General features: G+C 44.6%; 2 protein-coding genes across 5 annotated transcripts in view; both read left to right on the top strand.

Moving 5' to 3' along the window:
• Positions 1–22,960, top strand: part of LOC136624337 (gastrula zinc finger protein XlCGF57.1-like) — a 721,853-nt gene that overhangs the window by 406,680 nt on the left and 292,213 nt on the right. The gene's annotated exons all lie outside the window — the stretch shown is intronic.
• LOC136624389 (oocyte zinc finger protein XlCOF7.1-like) lies at positions 9,575–21,248 on the top strand. The gene is made up of 2 exons (XM_066598365.1): positions 9,575–9,719; positions 17,939–21,248. Exons 1-2 carry the CDS (start codon positions 9,590–9,592, stop codon positions 19,390–19,392), a joined length of 1,584 nt encoding a protein of 527 aa, XP_066454462.1. The 5' UTR covers positions 9,575–9,589; the 3' UTR covers positions 19,393–21,248.

Here is a 22,960-nt window from a genome sequence, read left to right as displayed (position 1 = left end):
TCTCTGCCTTGGACAAAGCCAACTTGCTCCAAGTGGATCAGTCTAGGGATTAGGTTCTGGAGTCTGTTTGCTATCAGTTTGGCAAACATCTAAATATCGACGTTTATTAGCGATATCAGTCTATAACTCCCGCAGGCCGAGGGGTCCTTACCCGGTTTGAGGATGATGGTGATATGGGCTTGCCGCACCTGTTTGGGGAATGGGCATCCTCTATTTACTAAGTTAAATGCTTCTAAAGCTATTGGGGAGAGTTCTTCGGCAAATAGTTTATAGAATCTGTCCGTATAGCCATCTGGCCCTGGACTCTTATTTACTTTTAGATTTTGAATTATATCTAATAGTTCTTGGGGTGAAAAGTCTTGATCTACTTCATCCGCCTCCGCAGATGCCAGGCTCTTGGGTGCATGATTGGATAGATAAGTGTCTATCTCGCTTTTAAGCAGTGGTGTTGTGGATTGGGTGTCTGTGGTGATATTATAGAGTTTATCATAGTAAGCTTTAAATTCCTCTAGGATGTCTTTGGTGTTGTGGATCAGATGGCCACTGGTAGATTGTATTTTGGGTATATACGTAAGTGGGCCCTGGGGTGGAGGGTTCTGGCAAGTCGGTTCCCACATTTGTCTCCATACTCAAATGACCCTTTTTTAAAGGGGTTGTCTCGCGAAAGCAAGTGGGGTTAAGTACTTCTGTATGGCCATATTAATGCACTTTGTAATATACATCGTGCATTAAATATGAGCCATACAGAAGTTATTCACTTACCTTCCCTGCGCTGGCGTCCCCGTCTCCATGGCTCTGTCTAATTTCAGCGTCTAATCTCCTGATTAGACGCGCTTGCGCAGATGGGTCTTTTCCCTTCGGCTCGGTCCGGCAGCAGCGGTGTTCTGGCTCCACCCCCTTGTACGCGTCATCTCGTAGCTCCGCCCCTTCACATGTGCCGATTCCAGCCAATCAGGAGTCTGGAATCAGCACATGTGACGGGGCGGAGCTACGCAATGACGCGTACAAGGGGGCGGAGCCAAAATGCCGCTGCTGCCGGACCGAGCCGAAGGGAAAAGACCCATCTGCGCAAGCGCGTCTAATCAGGAGATTAGACGCTGAAATTAGACGGAGCCATGGAGACGGGGACGCCAGCGCAGGGAAGGTAAGTGAATAACTTCTGTATGGCTCATATTTAATGCACGATGTATATTACAAAGTGCATTAATATGGCCATACAGAAGTACTTAACCCCACCTGCTTTTGCGAGACAACCCCTTTAAGCTTGTCTCTAAGGGCCAACGAGCGCTGGTCTAAAATCTCAAGGATCTGTTGTCAGATTGATTTGATTTCTGATCTCAGGACTTCGCTTTGTTTGCGTTTGTTAGCAGTTTCCTTGGCTCTCAGAGAGGCTAGTAGGCCCGATAGGGTAGCCAATCTTTCTTTTTTGATTCTGGAACCTTGGGAGATTAACACACCTCTTAGGATACATTTAAGTGTCTCCCGCTTTATTGGCGCGGATGTTTGATCTGCTAGATGTGACTCTTTGAAGATTTCAATCTCTTTTCTAATTGCGGCCACACAGATGGGGCCTCTTAGGAGATTATCACTTAGTCTCCAGGACTGGTATCTTGGGGTAGATCCCCAGCCCGCAAGACCTCCAAAGACTGGGGAATGGTCCGACCATGATAGGTCTCCGTGTGAGCAGGACGCGGCACTTTCGAGAAGACTATGTGAGATCAGGAGATAATCAATCCTGCTGTAGGAGCTGTGAGCTGCTGAATGGAAAGTGTAGTCCTGGGACTCTGGATGTAGGATTCTCCATAAGTCAACTAGCTGTAGTGTGTCTAATTTTTTCTTAAGAGTCCTGGTTGCCGATCGGGAGACGGAGGACTTACCCGAAGAGGAGTCCACGGCGGGGTCCATTACCATATTGAGGTCTCCACCCAGAATTATTCTTGATCCATCTGCGAAGTTGGTCAGGGCCTTCAGCACTCTTGTTGCAAAAGGTACTTGGTTCTGGTTTGGGAGATAAATATTGGCAAAGGTGATTACAAAGCCTAGTATTTCCAGCTTGAGGAAAATATACCTTCCTCCCAGGTCGATCACTGAATCAATTTGTTGATTCTGGAGGGTTCTATGAAGGGCGATGCAGACTCCTCCCGCCTTTTTGAGGGGGTCGGGGCCATGTAGCCAAGTTGGGTAGTACGAGGAGGAACAGATTGGCACACCCCCCGCTTTGAAATGGGTCTCTTGCAACAGAGCCACCATCACCTTTTTTCTGTGGAGATGGTAGAGGAGCTGTCTTCTTTTCTGTGGGCTGTTCAGCCCTTTAGTAGTGAATGAGCAAAAGGTTAAATTCGCCATTCAGTATGCGGGTGGGTGGGTGCTTTCTTTCTCTCTTGAATGGGTTGGAGGGGGGGGGGCGGGGAGTGGAAGGGCACATGAGGAAAGAGTAAGTGGGGGGGGGGGAAACAGAAGGGCGAAACATACAACATAAATGTAAACGGAAACGAAAAGGGGCCACTGTATATCCCCTAGAACTAAAGGTCTGCCTAAGCTTGGCAGAAAATAACAGCTTCAACTAGCTGTTAGCCCTAAGTGGGAGAGTGGGGGCTAAGGAGGGTTGGGTTTGGAGGTCCATTATCTGTTGAGAGTGTAAGTGTAGTTCCTGATTATGGGCTTCTAGGGTTTCAGTGGTCTTCTCCTGCGCCTCTTCTACTGCCTCTACTCTCTGGCCTATTTGTCGGATCTAGTGTTGCAGGGAAGCCATATCTTCCTTACGGGCGTCTTCCAGTTGCTGGAATAGAGCATCAATGTGGTCCTGGGTCGGCAGAGCCTTGAGGCGTTTTTTCCAATCCCAGTCTTCATCTTCCACCCGCTTGGGGGGGGGATCTGGGTGGATAGTCTAAGTGTTGATATTTGACTCTCTCTGTTACTGGGTTCCCCCTGGTAATTGACCCCTAGGTCGATTTGGGTTTTGTTGAGGCCCGGGAGTCGGTCTGTCTGGGCCTCTTCTGAATAGCGCTTTTTTAGCGGCAGTGGGTCACTTTGCTGCGGCTGAGACGTTACTGTAGCTGGCTTGTTGGGGTAAGGGTAAGGGCTGTTTGCGGAGCCCATGGTAGGGCCTCTCTGCCTGGAGTACAATTCTGAGAAACTGCGCGGAGGTGGGGAGCTGAGCAGTGACGTGGAGCCGTGCGTTGGTGGGGAGCGGGCGCTGGTCTGGGGTGAACCTTGTTGTGGGGGTTCTCCCCCATTCTCTGTGTGCTGCGGGAGTCCCTTATTTGGTTTCTCTCCTGCACAGGGCTTACTGCTCGTAGGGGTCGTTGCTGTCTCCCTCTGTGGCATTAGGGACCCTTTGGACAAGGGGGGCTGATGTGGGCCTCCTTCCTCCTGTGCTGCATGCTTTTGCTCCTCTTCTCCTGAGGGTTTCTCCATAGTTATGTGAGGGGGGGCTACGTGTGCCCCAGGGGACCCCGACTCTGGGCTGCTTATGTCTCCCCACTCCTCTGTAGCTGGCCTGCCAGCTGCACTCACCGCTCCTGCCACCTTGGATGCTGTGCCTCTGTCCCGGCTTGCCGCTACTCCCCTCCCCCCCCCCCCTCTTCACTGCCGCTGGCGAGTACCTGGGGTTCACTCCCTGCCGTCTCGGAAGCTGTGCCTCTGTCCCGGTTCGCCGCTCCTCTTCTCACTCCCTCCGCGAGGCCGCTGGTGAGTACCGGGGATTCGCTTCCCGCTGCCACAGGTTCTGAGTCTCCGTCCCGGCATGCTGCTCCATCTCTTCTCCCCTCCGTGCGGCCACCGGCGGGTATCGGGGTATCTCTTCCCGCGGACGATTCTCCGCTGTTTTCGCTGTGGAGAAGTGTCCTACTCCTCCATTAGCTGGCCACGCCCCCCCCCCCTGCTTTATTTTTTTAAACATTTTTGGGGTGTTTTTGTTTTTTAAATGCTGCTCTTCAGACTCTCCAAAACCTCATCTAAAGCTCCTCATGTGAATGTAGCCTCACTGCAAAGTGATTAACTAATGTAGATATAAGGAGAAATGCACACATTAAGAAGTTCTTGTATTCTGTGTATCCTTGTGTGTTGGAGGCTTACTGATCCCCTCACAGTGATGGTAGAGCTCTAAAACATACCAGCTGTACACAGAGATAGTGATTACAGTGCAGTTACCTCCAGTGTTAGTGATTACAGTGCAGTTACATTCAGTGATCACAGGTGATGTGTCCTCTGATTGTGGTCATCCATTTATCTTCTTTCTCTGGGCCCAGACCGCCATGAAGACTTCTTCCAGCTACGACTAGTCCCTGCACACTCTGTCCATCCTGACACTGCCCCCAATTAGCCTCTCAGTAACTCCCCTATAGTACTAATGCATCTTCTGTGGTCTGACAAATTAGTAATGTCTCTTTCCCTTTAATTAAGAAGTCCCTTTGTGCCTTCACTAAGCTGTAATGCTGCCTTTGTTGCCCCACTTAGTTATAGTGCCCCCTATGTATCACCCAGAGTGGCTTTGTTCCTAGCATCCCCCGACTCGGCCCCCTCTCCATCCTTGCACCCAGCATGTCTGGGGTTTGTGGGACAAGTCAGGTAATGCTGTGAACAGCGTGGCGCTGTGTGGCAGTCCTGTCAGTCAGGAAGACAGAAGATGGCTGATAATGGTGCTAATGAATTGGGGGTCAGCAGTGGGGGCCGAGCAGTGGGGTGTGGAGGGAGCTGTGTTGGGGCTCAGCGGAGGTGCGGAAGGGAAGAGGGGGAATGCCCGGTAATTGTATTATTATAGCGGATTTTGTATGATGTTACATTGTCTCGTCTTCTTCCCTTTCAGGATCCTCGGCTGATATCTTCTATATCAGATAATTATCCTGATTGACCTGACAAGGATGGATTGGAACCGGGACAAGATGGCGGAGAGTTTATTCACCCTCACCCAGGAGATACTCTTTCAGCTTACAGGAGAGGTGAGAGCAGGGGCATACCTAAAGGCTCAGGGGCCCGGGTGCAAAAGTTCAGCTCAGGGCCTCCCCCACCCCCTGTACCCATGCCTAAATCCTGCACTACAGGAAAACTTGTTTGTAGCCCCTTGGGCCACTCTCTCACACCGCTCTTTACCGCTATTAGCACGGCGCCCCGAGCGTCATGCTAACCACCGTACAATGCTCCCATTGACCTTAATGGGGTTACTCAGACCTGAGCTTGAATGCAGTGTTCCTAATGCCGCGATTTTCGAGAGCTGTCTGTTCTATTTTTGTGTTTTTTAACGTACCTCCTCACGCATCACAATGGTGGGGTGCATTTAGAAGCGCTGTCAAATGTTGTACCATGCGGTCAAAAACTCCACTAGAGCTTGCAGTAAAAATGCCACAATTTAGAACTGCGTTTTCTGAACGCATGTGTGAGAGCGGCCTTAGGGTGTGTTCATGTTTTTTGTTATACTTTTGAAATAAAATAAAAGAATACATTTTAAAAAACTGCATGCGGTATTCAAAGACCACATACGTTTTTAAGATGCCGCATACACTATAAGAAACTGCAGGTGTTTTTGATGCATTTTTTAATTGTGTGCAAAATGTGCAATTATATACAGTCTATACAGGGAGATGCATAACTATATAGCAGTGATGGACAGATAAGGTAGATAGATAGATGAGAGAGGTAGGTAGATGAGAGTGTGGTAGATGGCTGAGAGGTTCACCATCTTGTCTGTATTTTTATAAGCTGTGAAGATGCTATATTGTGTCTCTAATCTAATCCTCTGGGGAAAGGGAACATGCCCCCCCCCCCTCCTCCACGAGAATTGAAGGAGCAGTGCTTTGTGTCCAAAAACTGGTCAAACCGGTTTTTAACCAGAAAACACATCTAGGAATGCCTTTGTGTAAAGGGACAGGAAATGGCTGGTTGGAGAGAAACACAGGAAGTATTTCCTTCGAACAACAAGTCAAGAATGAATAGAGCATGCTCAAGGGAAGCTCCTCCCGGGTAAATGATCGCACAGCTACCTCACAAATACCTCCCTATGAGAATGACCTACCAGCACACAAAATCATGTAACTGTATCCTAAATTACCTAACTTCCTGATTTAAAACCTTATATAAACTTTTACCCGCCTAAATAAAAGGAGAACCTTGGCACACATGATTTAGACGTGTGCTCTTTTAAAAGGGTCTCCAGGCCTGTACATTATTCCTATCTAATATGGCACCCACAATATATCGAATAACGAAAATTGCGGTAACAAGAGAGATAGGTAGGTAGATGGAGAGATAGATGAGAGAGGTAGGTAGATAGATAAATGACAGAGATAGGTAGGTAGATAGATGAGATAGGTAGGTAGCTAAATGAGAGATAGATAGGTAGGTAGATGAGCGAGCTTGGTAGATAGATAGATGAGAGAGATAGATAGATGAGAGTGATAGGTCATTAGATAGATATATGAGAGAGACAGATAACTAGATGAGAGAGACAGATAGGTACATACCCCGGACCAGTTCTCTGTGTGAGGAGACCAGCAGGCACAGAGATGCTGTACACTGTGCAGAAGTGCATGGGTATGACATCATCATCAGCTTCCTCTGTTCCGAGCCATGTTATGTGTGTGCCTGCCTGCCTCTCTCCTCCTGCCTCCTCCTCTTCTGCTCTGCTGTTGTCTGACTCGCACTGTCTGCCGCAGAGTAACAATCACGTGGCTGGCAGTACGACAAGCCGGTAATGCACTGTATGTGCATTTGTATATGGCGGAGGGTGGCCTCTGGGCCCCCTCTGTGCAGGCACCGCATCGCTATTGCGACCCCTGCGACCATGAACGGTATGTCAGTGGGTTGTATGGCTTGAGAAAGGTGCCCTGTTTTGCACCGAAACGCGTTGCCTCATTAAAAGTTTTGTTGGATTTCAACTTCTGGATTATCACTATGGACCCTGGAGCATAATCTTACACTTTGTGGAGGACACTCTGAGGAGGGGGCATCTGTTCATCATACCCCCCTCCTTTCAAGTAAGCGTTAGACCTCTCTATTACTTACATGTGAACCTGTCCTCAGTTTACTCCATTTTTCTGACTTTGCATTTTATGTCAGTGGGTGAGAGATTCTGAGTATGACGTCACGTTCCATCATTATTATCTATGTCAGTCTCTGGTCACATCTACGTCAGAGGACTTACTGCCGATTCAGTCCTTCTGCCACCTTCACATGAAGCATGATTACTACGGGCTTTCCACAGTGGTAGCTTGCAGCTATTATGCAGGAAATACGCAGGGGCCAAATCCACATCTAAGCCCGCCTGCACACAAAGAGGTGGATTTCTGTATGCGGTAGCCCACAATGGAGTCTGACCCTGTGCCCGGCTGGCATCTGCGCGTACCTGTCTATTCTGTTCTTCATCTATACTGCGGATGGTCCACACGGCTCACTGTCGGATATGCGCTGTACAACTTTTTTTTCTCAATATTTTCCCCCACACCGTCGCTAGGTGATGAATTGGAATCTGTGACCTGCCTGCAATGTCAGTTGCGGATGGACCGCGGGTCAAGCAGCTTCCATTGACTTAAATTGAAGCCATCCCTGCAGACATCACAGGAAAATGAAAAGTGCTGCGATATTTCCTCCGCTTGTGGAAACCGCAATTTCTTTCCGTAAGTGTGCAGGAAAAAGCGTTTTTCCGTAGCATGCTATGGATGGTATTTGGTGCAGACATCGGCCATGGAGTCCTTAATGCAAACTTGTTCGTGTGCAGGTGGCCTAAATGGCTCGTATTATGCTGCGGACTTACTTGCCAAACTTCTGTGGATTTTATCCTTTGTTCTTCAGGGGTTCAAAATCCGCAGCATAAATCCGTAGTATAAATAGTCTCGCTGCGGATTTAGAATCTGCCGCAGTTCTCAAAGACTAAGTAGATTTGTTATAGAAAATACCGGCACCGCGTGAAAGACATTTTATAAATCTCCCCCGCATGGCTTGTACTGTAAATGCTGCAGCCAAGTGTGAAGACGGCCGGAATGCTGGAAACTATTGCAGCTGGTAAAATGTCGAACAGCCAACAGAATAGAACTGTCAGGGTAATCAATCAGTACAGCATCAGTCAAAACCCACCCTAATGTCCCGCTGTCGACAGTAAAGCAAAAACACCACACACAGGTCTGGTATGCTTCCCTGTACGGGAGTAATGGCCAACACTTTACTGGCTTACACAGGGCTTTATACCCTCCTGTTGCTACACAAAGCATATAGCATCTCATTGGTCCAGATATATAGCATCACCATATATGTCCATAATACTGTCCATAGCAAAAGTTAATCAGACAGGCGGCTGTATCAATCACATGTTCCTTATTCATAGCAGACACTTCTCTTTTTCTCCTCAGTCCTTCGAGCAAGATGTTGCAACTTCCTTAAACTGCCAAGCTAATCGCCGTTCTATCTTGTTCCTCTTTGTAATTTTCCAAGAAACAGTTTTCTCCGCCTTGCAGAAGCCTTTGTCGTATCTGATATGATTTTTTAAGAATGCATATTACGTATTTTGAATATTAGGTTTTTTGTCACAAAGCATTGCATAGAATTTGCACGCAGGTCTAAAGATATAAAAACATATAGCAATATATACACGTGCCCTCACAGAACAACACAACTGATGAACACAGATGTGAAGAGCCGACATAACTGCCGGACCAGACTGGGAGGACTCTAGAAATGTCTGCAGGGATATTTATGGATGTATCTCCCCATAAACAGGATTACATGATAGTGAAGAAGACTTCTAGTGATGGCTGTCAGGCCCCGGTGTCTGATGGATGGGGAAGACCCCTAAGCCCAATCACAGGGCCTCCACCTCGCCCCCTGATACTTGAGGAGATCAATGAGCAGAAGATCCTAGAACTCACCAACAAGATGATTGAGCTGCTGACTAGAGAGGTGATGCTGCTGGGAATGCTGGGACATTATACAGTAACACTATGGCGGTATAACATGTCTGGGTGATGACGGTATCATTGTGTTGTCAGGTTCCTATAAGGTGTCAGGACTTCACTGTATATTTCTCCATGGAGGAGTGGGAGTATTTAGAAGGACACAAGGATCTGTACAAGGACGTCATGATGGAGGACCATCAGCCCCCCCTATCACCAGGTAATAGACAGGACTAAATCCACACAGCCTTTATTATTTGTATGTAGAGAATGAATTCAGTGGCTGTCTGTGTTTTCTGCAGGTAGATCCAGTAAGAGAACAGCAGCAGAGAGATGTCCCCGGCCTCTTCTTCCACAGGATGATCAGGTAAATGGAGAGAAGGTCTCATGAAATCTCCCCTCTGGTCTGTAGGACGGCTGGGAAGGTCTTGTGTTTAGTCTTATTATATGATTGATATTTGTGTAATGAGAAAGCTGGAGATGGCAGGATTACAGCCGACCGCAGACATTAGATCTCCGCATCTTATCACTATTTTCTGGTTCTGGAGACTTCTGGTTGGAATAAAGAAGCAACAGGTTGGAGTTATACAGGAGACCTGCAGCTATTTGGCCCAGATCACTACTGCTGTCATGTCATTCCGGCTCCTCATACTAATTAATGACCTTTTCTGGCCATATAAAACCTTCCACACGACTTCTCCAACTGTGTGATGACTTTTACAATATTTATTTCACAGCTGGTGAAACTGGAGGAAGATCTGATCCCTATTGATGCTACAGAGACACATGTGAGGGGGTATCAGCCGTGTAAGGAGGGGATTCCTACAGATGACCCCCCAGGTGAGACTGCATGTAGAGAAGAGTCTGTGTTGTCGGGGTTTTCAGCTGTATATTCCCTTATTCAGCCAAAATCTATATATACAAAGGCAAAAGCCCTCACTGACTGACTGACTCGCCACTAGTTCTCTAACTTCCCGATGGCGGACAAACATGAAATTTGGCACAACGATTTTTTAGGTCCAAAATAGGAAAAGGAGTCATTACTCGATTATTCAATGTTAAGTGCAAAAAATAAGTTACCCCCTATGTTATATTACTTCCCGGAGTCGTACAAGCGTGAAATTTGGCATGAACATTCTTTGGGTTGTAAGTAGGAAAAGTCAAGGGGTGACAACTTGATTATTCAATTATAAGTGCAAAAGTAAGTGACCTCATATGTAATGTAACTAATAACACACGTATGAACTGCACAAACATGAAATTTGCCACAACCATTCTTTATGACCCAATGGCGAAAGTAAAGGGGTTGCAACTTCAATATTTAATTCTAAGCATGAAAAACTGAAAAGCCGCCATACATTACATAGTTCTTTTCTCAGAAACCATAAAGCCTAGGGAAATGATTTGTATACTGAGGAGAATATAACTGATCTCTGTGTGTATATACTCAGGAGAATCTACCTCACCTCTATGAGTATATACTGAAAGGCTATAAAGTACATAAGGAAGCGGCCATGCACTGCAGGGATGGAGCCTCTAAGGCCAAGAAGGGACTGCAACCTCCAGTCTGGGGGTAAATTTGAATAAAAAGGGGCGTTACTTTTAAAAGTAAAATGTGAGGAGAGTGGTAGGGGTTGCACATTCTGCAGAGGGACATTGCTACATACAGTCTGAGGAGAATCTAACACTCCTATATGTGTATACATATTTTATTCCTTGGTTTTCAAGTAACTATGACTTCATTTTCCCTGCAAACAAAATGTAAACACCTGTACTAAATTAACTCGGGTGAAGCCGGGTATATCAGCTAGTATATATATATAAAGATGAAAACACTCACTGACTGGCCACTAACTCTCTTACTTCCTGGTGTCGTACAAACATAAAATTTGGCATGACCATTATTTTGGTCCTAAATAGGAAAACTAAAACATTCACAACTTGATTATACAATGCTAAGTGCAAAAGTAAGTGACCCCCTGTGTTATGTAACTTCCCAGTGTCGTACAAGTGTTAAATTTGCAACAACCATTCTTGAGGTCCTACATAGGAAAAGTAAAGGGGTCACAACTTGAGTATTCAATTCTAAGCTTGAAAAAATCTGTGATACATAAAGCTTAAGGAAATGATTTGTATAATCTACCTCATTCTATGTGTATATACTGAGGAGAAGCTACCTCACCTCTATGTGTATATACTGAGGAAAATCTAATGCTTCTCTGTGCATATACTGAGGAGAATCTAATGCTTCTCTGTGTATATACTAAGGAGATGCTATCACACCTCTCTGTGTATATACTTTCGAGAATCTACCTCACCTCTGGGTGTATATACTGAGGAGAATCTAGCTCACCTCTGGGTGTATATACTGAGGGAGAATCTACCTCACCTCTGTGTGTATATACGGAGGGGAATCTAGCTAACCTCTATGTGTATATATTGAGGAGAATCTACCTCACCTCTGGGTGTATATACTGAGGAGAATCTAGCTAACCTCTATGTGTATATACTGAGGAGAATCTAGCTAACCTCTGGGTGTTGTAGCAATGCAGGGGGAAACACACCAGGCCACGACCAAATGCTGAGCGTCTTGTCTTTATTCAGAGATGATGAACAAAACAAAATTACTGGCATTCTCCAGATAACAGAAAGTTCATGGAAAGTCCTTTTAAATAAGCAGTCCAGCAATAGTAACACAAAAGTCTTTGTAAATGCCAATAGGGCAAAGTAAAGCAAACCTTCCCAGCAGCGTGGTGCAGTGTCTCCAGCTCAGCACTCTCTGTAAGCCTCTGCTGCTCACACAGGGCACACCTCCCTCTTCAGACTGCAACCTGCGCCCATTTATGCACCTCACCTACTTGGGCCAGGTGAAACTGAGTACTGGAGTGAGAGACGGACCGGGTTTACCTCACAGATGCTAGTAGTCTCTGCGATATGTACCGTCCGTCCCACACTTTAACTCTCACTCTACTACAGTGTATATACTGAGGAGAATCTACCTCACCTCTGTGTGTATATACTGAGGGGAATCTAGCTCACCTCTGGGTGTATATACTGAGGATAACCTACCTCACCTCTGCATGTGTATATACTGAGGAGAATCTACTTTACCTCTATGTGTATACATATTTTATTCCTCTTTTCCTCTGAAGTAACCACAGCTTCATAAAATGTTCCACGCAAGCAACAGATAAACACTTGTACCAAATTTACTTGCCCGAAACCTGGTATATCAGATGTGGATGATCTCCATCCTCTGCAGACTCTTCCATGTCTGTTACATGTGCTCCTTGTGAAGCTGCTTTTGTCTGTGAAGAGAACAGGGTGCCAATGGTGGACTTGCCAATTCCGGTGTCTCTGGCAAATGCTATTCAAGCTACATGGTGCTGGGATGTGAGCTCAGCTTCCACTACAGCATGTTGAGCCCTCATGGTTCCCGCGGAGTCTGTTTCCAACAATTTGGTCATTAGTGAAGTGATGACAGCGAAGTCGAGAGGCGACTACTCCCTGCTAGTCCTCCTTGACCTGTTTCAGCATTTGACACTGTTGACCACAAACTCCTCCTTAACATGCTTTACTCTATCAGCCCTCCTTACTGGCCCTATTTCCTTTCCGCCTCCTCTCGCTGTTGGGGTGCCCAAGGGCTCAGACCTTGGTCCCCTAATCTTCTCTAAAGTCCCAATTGGACAAACTATCCGCAAACTCGGCCTCTAATTCCAGATCTACGCTGAGGACACCCAGCTATATGCCTCTTCCTGTGACATCTCAACACCATTCCTCCAAAATCCTACAGACTGTCTGTCTGCTGTCTCTAACACCATGTCCTCCCTCTTTCTCAAACAAAGCCTTTCCAATACTGACCACCTCGTGTTTCCACCGTCTGCTTACCGATCTCCCTACAATATCTTCATATCGGTATCTGGCACCACTCCCAGACAGCACGGCAACTTCTTGGGCGTCATACCAGACTCTGACCTCTTCTTCAACCCCCACATCCAATCTTTGTCCCAAAAATGCCACCTGCTCCTCAGAAATATTTCTCAAATCTGGCTATTCCTCACCATGGACATGCTAAAACAGTTGTTGCCGCCCTCATCCATTCCCGACTTGACTACTGCTACTTGTTGCTCAACGGCCTTTCCGCACCAGACTCTCCCTTCTTCAATCTATATTAGACACACCAGCTAGGCTCATTTTTCTATCCAGCCATTTCTCTGATGCCTTTGAACTATGCCAGTCATTGCATTGGCTGCCCATCCACTGCAGAACTAAATTTAAACTCCTCACCCATGGCACATCGCTTCCCTTCTGTCCATTTATCACCCAGCCCAATACTCCGATCCGCTAACACATGCAGACTAAACTCCCCACTAATACAAACCTTACATGCTCGCCTCCAGGACTTCACCAGAGCAGCACCCATCCTCTGCAAAGCTCTACCCCAAGGCATCTGGACAATCCACAATGCACAAAATTTCAGACTCGCCTTAAAAACGCACCTCTTCAGGGAGGCATACTAAATCTCCTGACCTAGTCCCCCTGCCCCTCCCTACCGCTCCCCACACCTTCCACCCTGCCTATGACCTCTACCCCGGCACCTCCCTACCGATCCACCCGTTTGCTTCCTAATAACTGATTTACTCATGTAATTCCTGTACTGCCTATATCGCCTCCACCTCGTTTGTTTCAAATTGATTGTAGAAAAACATGTAATTTGTTGTATTGTCGGTTTTCTCCTGTGCTTGAAAGCGCTGCAGAACAAGTTGGCGCTATACAAATAAAGATTATTATTTTATAGTCTGCTGAGGGTCATTCTGTAGGGTTCTGGCACTACTTCTCCTGTTCCTCCTTGCACAAAGGAGCAGATCCCTGTCCTGATGCTGTGGATAGTGAGTTCAGGACAGTCCTTCGCCGTGTGCCTGCAGGCTGCAACGAGCACAAATCAGTCAGCAGTTCTGTAATAATCGTGGAATATACAGCAATAAGCTATACAAGCAGTTATGTTATTTCCCCTTAATGTTTTGGTAGAGCCACAGGCTCCGTGTAAGGAGAAGCCATCCTCATCCTGCATTCAGCTGCTCCTTCCATCTGCCCCCAGCTGATACCCCATGCACTATGTCAGGGTCTCTGCAACATCCAATCACTCTATCAGACCTGGACCCCCGTCCCCAGTGCTGCCTCCGCACATGTGCAAGTACTATTATCATGTCCCTCTCCTCTGCTGCTGGAACCAGAAGGACTGGGCATGCTCAGTAGGAACTTCCCAAATCTTGGTACAAGTAACAGTCAGCTGGGTTAGTGAATGGCTACAAACATATGTGTGCCCACTGATAATGGCGGTGCTGGGCTTGTAAAGGCGTCTTTATTCCCCGGTCAGCAGCACATGATCAGCAGACTGTAGTTGCAGCGCAGTACAGGGCAGTTTACAGCAGGGGGCGTCAGCCGCTCTTATCCACGGCTCGTTTGGCTCCTGTGCTCTGTAATCTTACGAGCTGTATGAGCGCCCCCTGGAGGTAGGAAATTACCATCACCGCATGGGAGGAAATCAGCGCAGAACACGTCCTACAATGTGGAAGTAAAAAAGTAAGTTTATTGGGTAAAGTAATTGTCCCATTAGGATGTTATCAGTAGACTAGGCGCTCCACAAATTATTGTACCTGCAGTTAATGGGAAAACCCCTTTAACTATTTAATATTTTTACATATCTGAGCTTGAATAACTACGACAAAAAATATCTCCCGTTTTGGTGGAATAAATGTGCTAAGGATGGACGTCGCCCCTCGCTTGTTGTACTTATTCCAGACTCTGCCTATTCAGCCCCCCGTGAATTTTTTAAAATGCCTACAATCTGCTTTTACACATCAGCTACCGAACCCTCTTAAAACCTAAACCCACAGGAGGGGCGGGGCTTTCTGGCCTCAAGCCTCTATCCTTCTTAGATCGTTCGGCTGGCACTTCCACAGGAAGTCTAAACAATGGATTAAGCTAGAAACGGATATTGTTGGAACTTCTCTAAAAACGCTGCCTTGGATTTTTCCCTCAGCCAGACCCCATCCATAGTTTAAAAGATATTGCAGAATATAACTCTTATTCACATCTTGTATAAATATCTCCTTCCTGCTGTGGCAAATATTCTGGCAGCATTTACAATTTTCTATGCCACATCCAAAAGCGTCGTATATGCCCCTCACTCCCCCCCTCCACAAACACATGGATGTACCTGGAATATGAGTTAGGATCTTCCAATTGGGTTGGTGGGAGGGTGCCAGTATATTTTTCAGTTTTATTTCTTTGATTACCACTTGAGGTCGACTGGGGATATTGTCAGATAGAAAGGGGTCACCTTGTAGGATCCCCCAATGTTTCGATAGGATGTTCCTCAGGTGGGGATGTTGAGTATTAATGTGGTTTCAGAATAATGTTTTGGAGTTCTGCTCCTCAGTTTTCCCAGGTTTCTGTTGTGGATTCTCTAACTGGTCTTGTTGTTGCGCTCTTAGCATCGCTGAACTCACCAGCACCCCTGGGTGCCCCTTCTCTTTAAAACACTTCTTTTATACATTAGATTGTTCATTAACTTCTTAGTGACGGAGCCAGATTTTGGAAATCTGACATGTCGTTCAACATAGCATAACTCCATGAAGGTTTTGCATATCCAAGTGATTCTGACATCTTTTTTTCCCCACATGTTGTACTTCATTTACGTTGCAAAAATAGACCGATTTAATTCGTGTATGTTTATTAAAAGTACCAATACTGGAAAAAAAAATTAAAAAATTATCATTTTGTACAATTTTTTGATAGGATATATATTTCCATCTGTTTACTTTATTCTGAATGCACATTTGAAAAACTTTTGTTTTTTTTTAACCATTTAGATGACGTACAAATTTAACATTAATTTTCAGCATTTTGAGAAACACTTTGTTTTCTTACAGCAAGCCAAGTTTGCAGCGGCAAATAGGTGTCAATGATAGATACCCTCCTAAATGACCCCATTTTAAAAACGACACCCCTTAATGTATCCACTTAGGGGGGTCGTGTGTATTTTGACCCCACAGTTTTTTTTTCAGAAATTAATTAAATTTAGAGAAGAAAAAATAAAATTTCATATTTTTGCAAATATGTCATTTTAAAGACATTGTTTTCCTATAGTGCACATGAAAATGAGGATTGATAGCCCAAAATGGATCCCCCTGTTTCTCCCGTCTTCAGAAATATACTCCTTGTGGCCCTAATCTTCTGTCTGGATGCACAACGGGGCCCATAATGTAAGGAGAAGTCAGTGTCTTTCAGACCATAAATTTTGCTTGAAGGCGTTTTAGGCCCCATACCACTCTTGTAGAGCTCTTGAGCGGCCCAAACCATATAGAACCCCCACAAATGACCCCATTTTAAAAACTAGACCCATTAACAAATTTATCTAGGGGTGTACTGCCCATTTTGATGCCACAGTTTTTGAAGGAATTGAAGCAAAGCAAAAGGAAAAAATTGTGATTTTCATTTTTTTGGCAATTCTATCAGTTTAAAAACCACTTTTTTGTACAGCACACACATGAATGAAGACTTGCACCCCAAAATGGATACCCCTGTTTTACCCGTGTTCAGAAATATACCCATTGTGGCCCTAATCTACTTGAAGGAAACATTGCTAGGCCTATAATGGAAGGAGCACCCATTGGATTGCTCACTTGTAGAGTCATTGAGTGGCCAAAACGATAGAGAACCCCCACAAATGACCTCATTTTGAAAACTAGACCCCTTAACGAATTTTGACCCCACAGCATTTGAATGAATCTAAGCAAAGCAGAAGGAAAAAATTATGATTTTCATTTTTTTTGGCAATTGTGTCAATTTAAAAACTTTTTTTTGTACAGTGTACATAGGAATGAAGACTTTAACCCCAAAATGGATCCCCCCGTTTGTCCCGTGTTCAGAAACATACCCATTGTGGCCCTAATCTACTTACAGGACACATGGCAAGGCCTATAATGGAAGGAACACCCGTAGGATTGCAGGGCACAACTGAATAAATTCCTGGCCCCATTGCCCACTTGTACAGAATAAAAATTGACCCGATAAAAAAAAAATCCCCCCCCCCCCCCCCCATCCGCACCCTTTTCGGCGTTCCCCAAACCTTAGATAAAAGTAATAATGTGAACTGTGTGGTATTTCCGAAGACAGGGGTAATTACGGGGGCTGGTTGGGATGGGTATCCATTGGATAGCGCCGATTGCATTGCCGGGGGCGACTGCCCGCAGCCCAAGATGACAGCTCCATGCTGTCGGCTACCTGCGGGCACCGACAACATGAAGCTGACACGTCCTCAGCTAAGAGGGTATTAATCCTAAGAGGACGCATGTTTCTACGTCCTCTAGGATTAAAGCCCACTTAGTGAGGACGTAGAATCCCGATGGGGCCGTCACTAAGGGGTTAAGATTTTGGAGATTTGTGTGTAAAAAATAAAAGTATGGGGGCTCTGGAGAAATAATATAAAATGTGGCACTCGTTTGTTCTTAAGTATACTTAATCTGTATAAAGAGCATGTGCAAGACGAGCATGCGCACAAAATTGTGTCTAGAAATTTACCTCTGCTTCCGGTTAAGCGTGTACCAGGATATCGCTCAGCAGCTACTTTCTTCTGGATGCACGCACGTACACACTTCCGGTCGCCCCAGTTCTAAGAAGTACCTGATACTTTTGTCATATCTCTGTGTTATATGCTCATGAAAGGTGGCAGATTAGTCAGTAAGCCCTCCGACTCGCGTTGCATGTACTGTATTGTATATATTGTCCTACGCTAATGGAATAAATACCAGAAGGTACCGACTCTCCAAAAGAAACCTGGAGGAACGGGTGATAATTTAGAGGCTAACATGGATTCTTGAGGAGGTTCGCTAATGTCTGCAAACCCCTTACTCAAGTAAGTAAAACCTCATACATAAAAGAGCACGGGGTTTTTGTAACTTGTCTTTTTCACAATTTGTATGAATATTTTATATAGAAATTTTTATAAAATATTGATATAATTGTAATGTTAAAATCTGTTTTATTCTTGGCAGATGACGACATCAGGAGCTTAGAGGAACATTTGATATCTTCAGGTTTTACAGTGGAAGATGATGGTAACATACAAGATACACACGCAGAGCCTGCCATTATCCCAGATGTACCCTCAGCCCTTCCCAGCAAACATCTGTCATCTGATCCTTTTATAGAGGTTCCATCTTCTAATTCATCACAGACTAGTGAGCAACATAACATTTACAGAAGAGATGTTAAAGAAGAAACTGTTGTCTCAGGGAAGAAGTCATTTTCATGTTCAGAATGTGGGAAATGTTTTACCCACAAATCACATCTTGTTTATCATCAGAGAATTCACACAGGAGAGAAGTCATTTTCATGTTCGGAATGTGGGAAATGTTTTACCCTGAAATCACATCTTGTTTATCATCAAAGAATTCACACAGGAGAGAAGCCATTTTCATGTTCAGAATGTGGGAAATGTTTTACCCATAAAGTAGGTCTTGTTAGACATCAGAGAATTCACATGGGGGACAAGCCATTTTCATGTTCTGAATGTGGGAAATGTTTTACCATGAAATTAGATCTTGTTGGACATCAGAGAATTCACACAGGAGAGAAGCCATTTTCATGTTCAGAATGTGGTAAATGTTTTACCAGAAAATCACATCTTGCTGTTCATCAGAGAATTCATACAGGAGAGAAGCCATTTTCATGTTCTGTCTGTGGGAAATGTTTTACCCTGAAATCACCTCTTGTTAGACATCAGAGAATTCACACAGGAGAGAAGCCATTTTCATGTTCAGAATGTGGGAAATGTTTTGCTCGGAAATCATCCCTTGTTGAACATCTGAAAATTCACACTGGTGAGAGGCGATTTTCGTGTTCTGTCTGTGGGAAATGTTTTGCTCAGAAATCATCCCTTGTTGAACATCTGAAAATTCACACTAGTGAGAGGCGATTTTCGTGTTCTGTCTGTGGGAAATGTTTTGCTCAGAAATCATCCCTTGTTGAACATCTGAAAATTCACACTGGTGAGAGGCGATTTTCGTGTTCTGTCTGTGGGAAATGTTTTACCAAGAAATTAGTTCTTGTTGGACATCAGAGAATTCACACAGGAGAGAAGCCATTTTCATGTGCAGAATGTGGGAAATGTTTTACCATGAAATCAAATCTTGTTGGACATCAGAGAATTCACAGAGGAGAGAAGCCATTTTCATGTGCAGAATGTGGGAAATGTTTTACCATGAAATTAGGTCTTGTTAGACATCAGAGAATTCACACAGGAGAGAAGCCATTTTCATGTGCAGAATGTGGGAAATGTTTTACCATGAAATTAGGTCTTGTTAGACATCAGAGAATTCACACAGGAGAGAAGCCATTTTCATGTTCAGAATGTGGGAAATGTTTTACAAGTAATACAACTCTTCTTACACATCAAAGAACTCACACAGGGAAGAAGTCATTTCAGAATGTAGAAAATGTTTCTTGAACAAATCACATCTTGTTACACATCAGAAAACACACAGGAGAGTGGCCATTTTCATGTTCAGAATGTGGAAAATACTTCTTGTGCCACATCAGAGAATTCACATGGGGGACAAGCCATTTTCATGTTCTGAATGTGAGAAATACCCATAAAGGGGATCTTGTTAAACAACAGAAAATTCACATGGGGGAGACAACATTTCTATATTCTGACTGTTGTCAATATTTTTAAGACAAATCAGATCTTGTTAACTATAAGAGAACTCACACAGGGGAAAACCGGCATTTTTGTTCAGATTATTGGAAATATTTTAGCTATACATCTTGTTAGACGTTGGAGAATTCACACGTGGCAGCAGCCATTTTTGACTATGGAAAACTTACACAGCGGAGAACCCATATTAATATTTTAGAATCTGCTTGTCTTCTTGAGTTATCGTGATTGAAAACCTCGTCCGCCTCACGTGAACTTCTGTTACCGACCATCAAGATCATCTCAGTTGTATACTAGATTTATTAATATCATGATAATTGAGAAGTAATACAATTAGTGGTTTCCATATTATATAATTCAATAAACCTTTATTAACAATCAGCATATCATCCCTAACTCAAAAGTGGTTGCAGGTATTGACAAAAAATGACTGCGCCTATCAATTTCTGATGGAATTCTGCCCTTTAACCCCCTGAGTGGCGGGTTTCCTACCACCCTGTCGTGCCCACCAGGGCAGGTTTTTTAAAATGGTCTAATCAACTAATTTTGCAGTTGCGTCTCCAGAGCCATAACTTTTTCATTTTTCCATTGACATGGCCATATGAGGGCTTGCTTTTTGCGGGACAAGTTGTGATTTTTAAACAGGAGGGAGGAAAAAAAGAAATGGGGAAAAAAGAAAAAAAGGGGCCATGTCATTAAGGGGTTAAATAATGTATTAACTTCCATCTCTGGGTCATTACAACGCATGGATACCACATGTGTGATTGTATTTTTGATTTTTTTTACAAAGTAAAGGGAGACAAGTGTTTTTATTATTTTTTTTAAATAATTTTGTAACTTTTTTTTTTTTTTTTAAACTTTTTTTTTTTTTTGTCCCTTTAGGGGACTTCCACAGATCGTGCCGATTTTAGCAAGGTGTGCGATTTGCCAGTTAATTGCCGAGTTGCGCGTTGACAGCCGGCTGTCAATAAAGTTGATTTGGAATACATGGGACGCAGATGCGTTCCATGTCACGTACCAACGTTCTGACGTCATACGTTACGTTTATCGTGACGTGTACGTCCCTTTGCGAGGAGCGTTCCCGCCCCCCGGAACAAACACCACTGATTGTTATCGGCACTTAGGCAGCCGGCTTGTATTAAGTAAGCGTGTATTTAGTATTGTATATATGTATGTCTCTGTAGTAATGTAAATGAGCTTGAAAAAGCGATAATATTTTGCCGAAACGCGTCGCTCTTTATTTCTAAATAAAAATTTTTTCCCAACGAGCGCAAAGATAGCTATTTTTCTTTCTGATACGAACAGTGTCAGTAACTTAGTGTTACTGACACACAAATGCTGGCTTCCTCCACCGAGCCCAGGCTGCTCGGTGACACGTACCTCCCTAAAGCCACATATGAGAGCATCCTAGGCGAAACATATCTGCCCTCCCCCACTTTGCCGGTCACTGTCTTACAATACCTATAAACAAATACCTGCACAGCCGTAGAATACAATATGCACCTGTCTATATGGTTGATGTCATTATGTAATATTTTATACTTTAACTCTTTATATTCCTAAAACTATTTTTCTCCCTGTTGTTCTATCACCTATACCTTTGTCTATACTGTACTATTATTATAGTTTTATTTCCCATATTCTTTGCTAAAGTCTTGTTTTTAACCTAATATATTAACATTATAGATGAGCGAGTATACTCGCTAAAGGCAATTGCTCGAGCAAGCATTGCCTTTAGCGAGTATCTCCCCCGCTTGAGACGGAAGGTTCGGGTACCGGCAGCGGGCACGAAGCTGTAGGGGAGAGCGGGGCGGAACGGAGGGGAGATCTCTCTCCCCCCACTCCCTCCTGCTGACAGCCACTACTCACCGCTCCCCCGCATCGGCACCCGAACCTTCTGTCTCGAGCGGGGGAGATACTCGCTAAAGGCAATGCTCACTCAAGCAATTGCCTTTAGAGAGTATACTCGCTCATCTCTAATTAACATACTTTATGGCTCCAATTGACATTGTCACGTGTCTTCCATTAGTAATTAGCACGCCCCCATCATGTCTGTTCATGTGATACCATTTAGTGTCACGGCCCCTAAGCGGTGTCACCAAGCTTACTTACGCGATACTCCTATGGCCATTACACCACATTATAGGATACAATCCAACCTCTTCACGTGATATTAACAAGTCTCCACCACGTCCGTTCACGTGATATCAATAAGTGTCACGCCCCAAAATGACGTCACCATGCTAATCCACGTAATACCCTCATGACCATTGCACCACATCACATGACATATTCCAGTCTACTCACGTGATATGAACTCATATAAAGGCCTACGTATGATGTCATCACGTCATACGAAGTGATATTTCACGTCACCGTGTCATACCGCAAGACATTTTCTATGCCCCTCTATCTCTATGCCTGTCTGCTGGACGCTACATATGACTGCCCCCTATATAAAATACTGGTAGTCCATCAAATTTGATAGCGCAAAATGTGCTGCGCCCCATCCCAGACGCTACTATATCACGTGACAACGCCTACGCCTTTTCATCCCGTGACGCGTCTATCGGTAACACGCATCGCTGCGTTCCATTGAAGCCACAGGAAGTAACACTAATCTGACCAGAAGGCACATCAGGATTAAGACTCCGAGACTCACATGGTACGCCACACATACACGGGGAGGTAACCTTTATTTGTACATATTTGTGTCATTTGTAAAATGTTTTATGCTTGATAATGGCTTCTTAGGAAGCCAAAAACGCGTTACATAATAAACTTACTGAACTTTGAAAACATCTTTCTACATGTGATTTACTATACGCCTTCTGGGACTGAGGGGTGCCGCGGACCTGGCACCCCGACAAAGTAAGTTATCCACCATAGCCATATTGCTGGAGCGCCAGGAGGTCTTTTTTATACTATTGTCTAGAACCTTTTCTTGTTCTCTGGTATCTACATACCTAGAGCCAGCTCGTGACGCTTTCCCCCAGGGATGTCGTTTTGACCAGCACTATTGGATTCCATCCATTGAATACAACCAAGGTTACTTTCTGCCTTCTAGAATTCTTGATGTTTCGGGACACCAGGAGGGTCCCGTTACGTCTGGGTGAGTCCCAGACGTTATTTGAGAAATTCTTTATATCTCAATAATAATTTTTCCCCCTAACCATTGGAGCGCTATCATTCTGTTTCTTGTTTTGTTTTTACCTACAGAAATATTTATACCAAATATGCAAACAAGAAATTCCATCCGCTTTAGGCCTCCTTCCCACGAACGGATTTCCGCCGCGTAATTCGCGGCGAAAATCCGCTGCGTTGCACGCAGCTATTAGGTTCTATTGAACCTAATAGC

Source organism: Eleutherodactylus coqui, chromosome 4, assembly GCF_035609145.1.
Source record: "Eleutherodactylus coqui strain aEleCoq1 chromosome 4, aEleCoq1.hap1, whole genome shotgun sequence".
In the NCBI taxonomy this organism is placed as follows: Eukaryota; Metazoa; Chordata; class Amphibia; order Anura; family Eleutherodactylidae; genus Eleutherodactylus; species Eleutherodactylus coqui.
This window is presented reverse-complemented; position numbering and strand designations above follow the sequence as displayed.

Coding starts and splice junctions, on each gene's coding strand:
- LOC136624389 (XM_066598365.1), top strand. CDS start 9,590: ATGACTTTTACAATATTTATTTCACAGCTGGTGAAACTGGAGGAAGAT. Junction 9,720..17,938: donor TCCTACAGATGACCCCCCAG/GTGAGACTGCAT, acceptor TATTCTTGGCAG/ATGACGACATCAGGAGCTTA.